Below are 9,989 nucleotides of genomic sequence, written 5' to 3'. Positions count from 1 at the left end.
GGTCCTTTTTCTTTTCTTCTTTTTGTTTTTCAGAGCAGGACCTGTCCATTCGCCTTTGTTCAGGCATCAGGGACGTGCATAACTTCAGACACTAATTGGGCACTACATATATAGGCTAAATGAAAAGGAAATGGAAATTAAAAGAACATATACTACTACCTCCACCTCTTTTACAGTTCCTTGTTTTAGCGCACTCTGTGCTAATTAGCCTGATTTAAGATTAATTAGGTTCCACATCATAATAAAACAGCTTTTGTGGTGTCAAGTCTTTGCCACATTCGCTAAATGTGCAAACATTCAACCAGTCAAATTTAGTACTGTTTGATGTTTTTGTATGTTGCTTGGTCATTTCTCCAGCTAATTTATGGGGAGAAGTTTCCTTGTTGACCATTAAGTAGTGCAGTGCTTACGTGCTAATTTTCTCGAGAGCCTGCTGATATGACAAGTGCATTTATAAGTGAGAGTCCCGCTTCGGTACAACCCTCCTCCAAAACGTATAAAGGGCAATATAGTCTTTTCATTCATCGTATCCATTTTCGTATGCATGTTCCGTTGCACGCCGTACGAGGAGCCCAATTCTGTGCTAACACCCACAAGGTCGGCCCATTAATATATTTTTTAATATTCAAAAATAGATGCAGGTAGTGAGATTGGCACTCATTACCACATTGTATTCATACAGTGCCACTAACCAACCAGGAGACCTGATACTACTAGCATACAGACAGCAACTTTTGTTATTCTTATGCTAAATAACTCGTGAACAACCTATGTACCCATGCGTTCTACAAATGTTTCTCGGCCGCAGCCGTGCCCTCAGACGTGGCGTAAACAAAAAAGGCAACACCTTGTTTTCTTTTTCTGGTTTTGTCTAGCCAACTTTCTACTGTTTTTTTTCTCGATCTCCTTCTCTTTTTTTTCATTTCCATTTTCTTTTCCTTTCTAAAATTAACGAATTTTTTCTAAAATCCTGAATTTTTCATAAATTCGTGAACTGTGTTTCACGTCCGTGTCTAATTTCTTAAACTTGTGAACTTTTTCTCAAATCACTATTTTTTTCAAATACATGAACGATTTTCAGATCCACGAACCTGTCTCAAATTTTACAAACTTTTTCTAAAACCTGTGATTTTTTCCAAAAACTCGTGCGAACAATCTATGTCCGAGCGAGAGGAAAGACGAAAGAGAAGAAAATAGCCATTTCCTCCCAGCTACCTGCAAAATTTGGGTATATTTTATTAAAGTCCACGAGTACATCATATACAACATAGGGTTTCGGTTATGTTGGAAGAGTCCGTCCCATAGCATTTTTTTACATATTCAACAAATGGACCCAAATTTTTCCCACTGAATACTATCATCATGGCAAGCGTCCATGCCATATTTCATCCATTTTCTAGATTTCATGCAATTTCTATAGTTTTCTATGTGAAAAATCCCTAAAATACTGACCGGACGTGACACAACATGTGTGTTGTGTATAAATTCGTCCAAATTTTGTGTGGAGTACTAGGATGACCATGCCCATCAACCTAAAAAAATTGGGTATATATTATGAAAGTCCACAAGTACATCATGTACAACGTAGGGGTTTCGGTTAAGTCGGAAGAGTCCGTCCCATAGCACTTTTATTTTACATATTCATCAAATGGACCCAAATTTTTTCCACATCATTCTATCTTCATGGAAAGCATCCAAACCAAGTTTCATCTATTTTTGACATTTCACATATTTTCTAGGGTTTTCCCGGTGAATAATCCCTAAAATACTGATCGGACGTGACCCAACGTGTGTTTCGTGTCTGAATTCATTCAAATTTTGCATGGAGTGCTAGGATGACAATGCCCATTTGCCTGCAAAATTTGAGTATATTTAATGAAAGTCCACAAGTACGTCATGTACAACATAGAGGTTTCGATTAAGTCGGATGAGTCTGTCCCATAGCACTTTTTTACACATTCAACAACGTAGAGAGTAATAAAGAAATTGAATAGAGCCGGTGTGTCATACAAACCCAGTAACATGAAATAAAATTATGAAGAGAATGTGTTGATAGATGAGTAGGGCATTTCGGTGCCCAGACTCATCTGCACCCGGTTAGAAAAAAATTCGTAAAAAAATAGAAAGAAATTCAAAAACTTCCAAATTTTTTTGTGTGGTAGAAAATTTGATCTGTGAGGCCCGCTACAAATTTCAAGTCATTTGGATATCTGAGCAGCTCTCAGCAAAAAAGACAAATCGGGCCAAAACAGTACATGAACACTAAACATTTTTACAGACTCTCAATTTGTCTTTTTTGCTGAGAGATCCTCAGATGTCCAAATGATTTAAAAATTGGAGGGGACCTCACGCATCAAAATTTCTACCACACATTTTTTTTTGGAATTTTATGAATTTTTCTAGTATTTGTTTTGATTTTTTTCGTCAGCAGGGGTGCAGATGAGCTCAGGTACAGAGATGGATTTTCGTTGATAGATTTCCTAAAAAAGATTTCCCTTATGATGACGTGCGATGATAGATTTCCTAAAAAATATTCCCTTACGATGACGTGCACACACCTGATGGCACAAAGGGTGGCGAGAACTATGATTTGAAAAGAATTCCCTAACTATTGATACCAGGCCGGTTTCCCAGTTGGAACCTTTTAGAAGGTTACTCGTTTTTTTTTTTTGAAAATCGCAATGTTACAAAATGTGCAGCATATTATTTATTTATTCATATTTTTCAAAAAAGTTTGAAAATATCAAAAAATGGTCGCATTTTCAGAAAAAAAATCAGATTTTTAAATTTTTTTGTGTTTTCAAATATTATTCAGATTTTTTTTAAAAAAATCTCGGTTTTAAAAATTTATTCAGAGTTTGAAATCTGTTCTAGTTTTCGAAAAATTTGTATGCATGTTAAAAAATCAATTTTGAAATTCTTTTGCGTTCAAAAAAGTCAAGTTCAAAATGCTAAAAAATTGTTCAGCTATGTCGCTGTTAATAGTCTTAACACACCGCGCTGCTCCTTTGTCATTATAGTTGGGTCAGTGTAGTGGTTTTTTTTAGGATATCAATACCTGTCGCATGCACACTGTTAGCCGCTGTTTATTTTCGCGGGTTGTCTCAAAAAAATGTCGCTGGTGTATTTTGAAAAAAAGACCATCATACCCTTTATTATGAAGGGGTATGGAGAGATCTCCATTTCAGATAGACGACTTGCTGTTGGGCCGGCCCAGGATATTGTTAGCCGCTGTTTATTTTCGCGGGCTGTCTCAAAAGGAATAATTGTCGTTGGCGTATTTTGAAAAAAAGACTATCATACCCTTTATTATGAAGGGGTATGGACAGATCTCCTCCGTTGATGTGTTTTGGGGAGGGGGTTGTACGTTACTCATTACCAATTAGCTGACTGAAAAAACACGAGTAGTGTGCGCCTGGGAAATAGGGATTAGAATAAACCTAAAGCTAGTCAACAGAAGAAGAAGAAGAAGAAGAAGAAGAAGAAGAAGAAGAAAAGCCAACTGTAAAGTTGTTTCTAGCGGGAAATGAGATGAATGTTTCTCTAAGAGCTGAGTACCATGTTTCCGAGAAACAAAAGGGTTCTACAATCTCTGAGAAATATCTGTTAGAAAAACTTGATACTCCCTTTGTAAAGAAATATAAAATCAATGATCTAAACGATCTTATATTTAGATCACTACTGCAGTACTGCTTTGGCACTGCTTTCCCCAATTTATTTTTAAATGTGTCTTTGTTTATGATGTTCTTGAACCTAGTTCGATTCTTATCTACAATTTTCTTCAAACTAGTTACCATTCTTATTACAATGTTTTCTAAACTGGTTGCTATTATCTCTCTGTTATCATTTTGGTCAAGTGAAACTAGTTGTAATGAGCAGCCAAGCAACCACTGCCTTACTAGCAATTTGTGCATAACGGTTCCCGGTAGCAATTTGTGCATAAATTATACTACCTCCGTCCGAAAAAACTTGTCCCTTAAATGGATGTATCTAACATCAAATTAATGCTAGATACATATATTTGAGGAACAAATGTGAGGCAAGTTTTTCCGGACGGAGGGAGTACTACACATGAAGCATCTGTTTCCATTTTTCTGTAAAAAGGTCTAGCATTTGGCTGAGTTGACTCAACGAGAAATATGGGAAAGAAAAAAAGTAACAACTCAAACAGCAAATGCAATATATACGTTGGAAACTGCAGTAATAACTGATCAGTGTGTTTCATTTATCAGAGGTATTTAGAAGCTAATTCTCTTTATTTTCTTGGGAAAAGGCTGCTCTTTGCTTGACTACTAGGAAAATGCTTGTGCGTTGTTTTCTGTGATTTTGTATCGGCTGTTTAAATGCTTGTGCCATCATGGCCCCTAACTTTCTGCAAACTAATAAGGTTATCTCAGAATATACATCAACCGAATCATTCCAGTGGCGGAGGCAGGAATGCATATAATTGGACGTTAGGGAGGGCCGGCTGCATATAACAGTAAAAAGATGTCACTGTTCATATGCACATTACCAAGGAAATTAGGATGTTGGGGAGGGCCCGGACCCTGGCTGCCCCCCCCCCCCGCGTGCCTCCGCCACTGAGTCCGAATCAACCGTGTGTCCTCCACATAATGGATGACAACTATGATGACGTTTTACTCAAGAGGTAATCTTGGTGAAGCATGTATTTTATTTCGTTTTATTTGCCAATAAAAACATTATGCACTGGATTTCTGTAAACTATGACATGTTTATGCAGACAACCTCTTGGGCAATAACATTTGTTAGGGTGTATTGTGTTTTCACAACCCAAGGAGGCGACTACCATAGCTGAAGACAAATCCAAACTTAAGAATATGCTACTTTTGGTGAAGGATTCTAGCTATCTTCTTATTTACAGGTATGTAAACATCGATTTCGGTTTCATATCTTCAACATATATACTCCCTCGGGTCCTTTTTAGTTCGCATATAAGATTTGACTGAAGTCAGGCCTCGTAAAGTTTGACCAACTTTGTAGAAAAAAGTGCCAACATTTACAATCTGAAATCAATACCACTAGATGTGTCATGGCTTAAAGTTTCATATTATATAACTTTAGCATGGCAGATATTGATATTTTTCCATATAAATACGGTTGACTTCAGAGAATTCTAATATGCAGACTAAAAAGGACCGGATGGAGTACTAGCTCAAAGGACAGGATTGTTAGCTCAACATATATTATACTCCCTCCGTTTCTAAATATAAGCCCTTTTAGAGATTTCAATACGAACTACATATGGATGTATATAGACATATTTTAAAGTGTAGATTCACTCATTTTGCTCTGTATGTAGTCCATATTGGAATCTCTAAAAAGACTTATACTCTCTCCGTCCCAAAATTCTTGTCTTTAAATTGTCTAGATACGGATGTATCTAATACTAAAACATGACTTGGTACATCTGTATCTAGACAAGTGTAAGACAAGAATTTTGGGACGGAGGGAGTATTTAGGAACGGAGGAAGTAGTAGGCAAGAACCAATCAAAACTCATGCAAATCACATAACAACTCATCACAATAATATAAGATATGTTGTTTCATCAGCCAAACATACATCAAGCCAAGCTGAATTTAAGGATCGTCAGTCACACACCACGCTCGGTTGATGCGCACCAATGCGCACACACCCTCTTATTACAAACAGTCATCAAACCAACATCAAATCAGCCAGGTTGTGAACACCACACTAAGCTGTGGAAAGCCAGCACTCCAAATAGCAGCACAGCACACCAATCCAATCCACTCCAAATGCCAAGATGAAGGCAACTCGGTGAAAAAGAAACACACCCTTTATTCACCGTGCAAGCAGCAACAGCGGCACAAAACACACTCAATTAGCAAACACACATGCAGTTGGAGACAGAGCCGTGAGAAAACCTCCTCGCACAGTGGAGCAACACACGCCATGTCAGCACAAAAGCAGATTACCTGAGAAATGAAGAACGAAAACAGAGACATTACAACTTAGCTAATGAAATTCGTCCTTCAAATGAACTTGAGTACTTATGCATATGGATATTTGGAATCAATGTGCGACGGACCTTAGATAGGAGCCCCACGGGAGGGTCTTCTTGTAGTAGGCCGAGTGGTGCGTCTCGAAGAGCGACGGGTGATGTCTGGCATCCAGGCCATCCCACTCGAGGCTGTCCCACAAGTCCTTCTCGCAGTCTACCACTGGCTTAGGGCCTTCACGTGCTACAACCGAAAGGCGCCTGAGACCCCAGCAATCCCTGAGGCTTGGGGCACCTCTCAACATGACATCATTTTAGTCTCTGCCAGTGTGACCAATACATTGGGGGGATAGTAGTGATGGAGCAATTGTCATGCACATGCAATGATTCAATATATTTTGCGAAATGTCCAAAATACCCTTCATCTTGCATACTCTCTAAATTATAGCTTCCTTTACCAATCTCGATGTGCACGTTCAAAGTTTGGAGCTGTCGACAGTTCCACACCAACAGCGAGCATGTAACATCTTTAGCCAAGGCAATATCATTATACGGTAATAACCGGCTTGTTGGAACCAAACCCCGTCGGTTAGATCCACATCTCCTTGATACTTTTGGTGATGTTGGCTTGGCTACGGCTTGTACAAGAGATAAGGAGGTACATCTTGGAGACAGATTTTTCTGATCGGCTATGGAGCCCATCTGAGAATGACCAAATGAACCTTCCATCCGTAAAAACAACATGTGCCTGAAAGCCAAAGGATCCCTGTTCTCCACAGTAGACCACTGATCTTTTCGTCCCTTGAGTGTCCACATGTAGAACTTCCAGTCTAGGTGATCCTTGCCAGATTAGGCTACAGAGCCGCTCACAACCCAATAGGAACAACTTCTTGAGTTTCGGGACATCCATTGCATCGAGGTCAATTATTTTAATGGCTGTACCAGAGAGGTCTAGTTCCTCCAGATTGGGCAGTGCACGCAGGAATATGTTTTGCAATCGACCACAACCATGTAGGGAGATCTTTGTCACCTTGACTATTTCAACTGGAGCTAAAGGAGACTTGAGGCGCAATTCCTTTTGTGGCAGGTGTATGGAATGTGTCCAATCCTTTGCTGGGCCATAACCATCGAAGCAAAAACTTTCAAGCAGTGGAGGAGCTCTTTCCACGGCAAGTGCAACCTGGTCCAAGCTGGAACATCCGTCAAGAACAAGAATCTTCAGGCTTCTTGCGGATGACAATGTTGGCAATGATTCCAGGTGAGTGTTTCCGGACAAGTCAAGGAGCTCCAGGTTCATCATATCTACAGAAGAGCATCTGTCCACCGCGACCACATCTGAAGATTCTGTTAATCGGAGCTTCTGAAGCTTCTTCAACTTTTTCCAAATAGCACTGATAGTCTTCCATGGTATTCCCTTTGTATTTAGCTCCCTGAGATTGGTCATCAGTTCAATCATCTGAGGCAGCAAAACATAATCTGTGAAACGTAGGTCAAACACCAGCAGGTTCGGAAAAATTGGCGCCCCACTTTGCTCCTTCCATGTGTTTGCACAATGTTCAAGCCAAAGGAATCTTAGGTTGCTGCAGCACTGGAAAGGAGGGGATGCAAAATCGAAGCTGCAGTTGCAGAGTTTTAGCACACGAAGGTTGTTGCTGGCTAGCTGAAACAGATCATTACATACATATACTGGATCATTACCGTGGAATGTTAGGAAATATGATGATGCATCAGCAGGAACATTAGATATATGATTTGTTCCTCCATTATTGGAGGTGACTGAATACCAGCCTTTACCCAGCCTAGGCAGAAAGTGTGCCAAATATCTTCTTTGTGCCGTTTCAGATGAAGAACATTCGTCCAATGGTATCACTCCATACAACATATAGCCAATCTCCCAAGCCTTGTCCTCTCCACGCATTCCATCACAAATCCAATAATTGCAAGCATGAGTAGCCCAACCATAGCCAACACCAGTAGAGTTTTGAGGTAACTGTGCTGTCAGGAACAATGAGTACAAGAAGCAATCCAAAACTGTTTCTGGGTTGATGCCATCCATACCGGTGTCACCAATCACTCTAATAGCAACTTCGTGCAATATATGATGGATTTTTGTGCTGTAATCTGGATCTCCATACCAAAGGGACTCCAAGGTAACTACAAAATTAGCAAAAGCAGACAACTTGACTTCTCCCGGTTTGACTTTGACCTGAAAAAATCTTCCACCACTGGTCCATACCAATTTACCTTTACCAAAAGCAGGAATGCCACACTCTATCAGATCAATGTCTTCATCTCCTCCATAATGAAAAATGATCAGAAATCTTTCATTTGCTAGAGACCGATTAATCAAACTTCCAATACTTGCAATCTCTTTTCTAGAGCTGACATCTACCCCTACGAAATCATCTTCTTCATCCTGCCTATCAAATATGGGCATTACGTGGCGAAGGTTCAACTCCTTTGCGATTGCCCTCTGCATGGTCCTTCTATTTTTCCATAGGGAACAGTCCACATGGACAATTCTGTTAAAATGCTTTGTCATGTCAGAATCATCACATATTGTGTATTTTAGTAGTTTTGCTACATCTCTAAGAACAGCAGATGCTCCCAGAGCCACGCGGCTCCAGCCACGAAAGAAGAATGCTTTGGTTTTGCCTTCTATACCATCGCTTTTGCGCAAAAAATCAGCCAATTGTTTGACGCCGTCATCAAAATCCTTTACTACCTGTAGTAATTACTTGCAATTATATATGACTGCCACAATACATATATTGGCACTACAATTTCAATAAATAGCTATCTTGCGTATGAATAAACTAGAGCAACAAATGATGCATCTAGTTTGAAAGTTCAAATAGATTAGAACTTCCTATGTGTACAAAATACCAGTTCCACCCATATATATCCACGCCTAGTTTACTGTACAAAATTTAAATTAGTGCTAATCTAATGCAACACGTGATGCATCCAGTGTGACAAAGCTTAAATGAAGTGGAACTATATAGAAGCATACACAATGCCTGTTCATACCATCGGTTGCTTCAGTCCAAAATAATGTCGGATGATTAACAAAAGCAATGTGGAAACACACAAATATAAATCAAGCGCTGTACTACTTCATGAGGTTATTAGTTAGGAGAAGAGGCACCAACCAGGTTGAATTCGCTTTGGTATTTGGACACGAACATGTTGACAGGAAGCTAACAGCAGCAGCAGAAGTAGAAGACGTGGATAATCATATCTAACCCATGGGCTGCAGATTTCTCCACTCCCTACAATATCAGGATGCATAAATTCCTTATCACACTCTGTGAAAACCTATGACAAGACAAGATTATAGATTACATATGTATGGACAGGATGGAGCTGCAGTACCTGTCTATATGCGTCAAGTGCGAGCGAATCGAGCGGTGGAGGAGCAAAGAACACTTGCAGAGAATAGAGAGTTATCCCCAATAAATCCAGTCCGAGGCAAAGATATGTAATCACTCGATCATTTTGGTTAAAGAAAAAAGATCGCGCTTCGTTGGTGGCACGAGCTGAGCTTTGGTAGAGCTCTGGAACAGAATGCCACAGCTAGCAGACGTGTATGTTTCAGAAGGTGGGTGGTGTAATGGAGGGACCTGCTTTTGGCATCTCGATGTTGCTTTCCTTCTGTGCCAAAGCATGCATCCATGGTTCCTTGCTTGCACTTGCAGGCAATGCCAATGCTCATCCACTTTGGTGAACTTTTCTTTTGCTGTTGTTGTTGCTGTCTTGCTGATACACTTCATTATTTCCATAAAGGAAAAGAAAGGAACATACTGCTGGCTCCATCTTTTCTTTACGGTCCAATCCTTCCATAAAGGTAACGATATCCAATTCCACGGCGCAGTTTCATCAGACATAACATGATTAAGGCAGAGGGATTCATCGTGCAATGGCCAACAAGCACGAACCCATCCAGAGCAGAAGAATGCCATTGCCGTTGGGTGTTACACTGTTACTGGTGGATTGGAATAAAGCTGGAA

General features: G+C 39.9%; 1 protein-coding gene across 1 annotated transcript; it reads right to left on the bottom strand.

Annotated features, from left to right (window-relative positions):
- Positions 1–5,563: 5,563 nt before the first annotated feature.
- LOC125522279 lies at positions 5,564–9,553 on the bottom strand. Its single transcript, XM_048687353.1, has 4 exons — positions 9,355–9,553; positions 9,132–9,251; positions 6,070–8,704; positions 5,564–5,956 (listed from the first exon to the last, which is right to left on the bottom strand). The coding sequence occupies exons 2-3, from the start codon at positions 9,165–9,167 to the stop codon at positions 6,569–6,571; spliced, it is 2,172 nt and encodes a 723-aa protein (XP_048543310.1). The 5' UTR covers positions 9,168–9,251; positions 9,355–9,553; the 3' UTR covers positions 5,564–5,956; positions 6,070–6,568.
- Between the last annotated feature and the right edge of the window lie 436 nt (positions 9,554–9,989).

The sequence above is a fragment of the Triticum urartu genome, chromosome 7 (genome assembly GCF_003073215.2).
Source record: "Triticum urartu cultivar G1812 chromosome 7, Tu2.1, whole genome shotgun sequence".
Lineage (NCBI taxonomy): Eukaryota > Viridiplantae > Streptophyta > Magnoliopsida > Poales > Poaceae > Triticum > Triticum urartu.
Note: the sequence above shows the minus strand (reverse complement) of the source record. Positions and strands in the feature narration are given on the sequence as shown.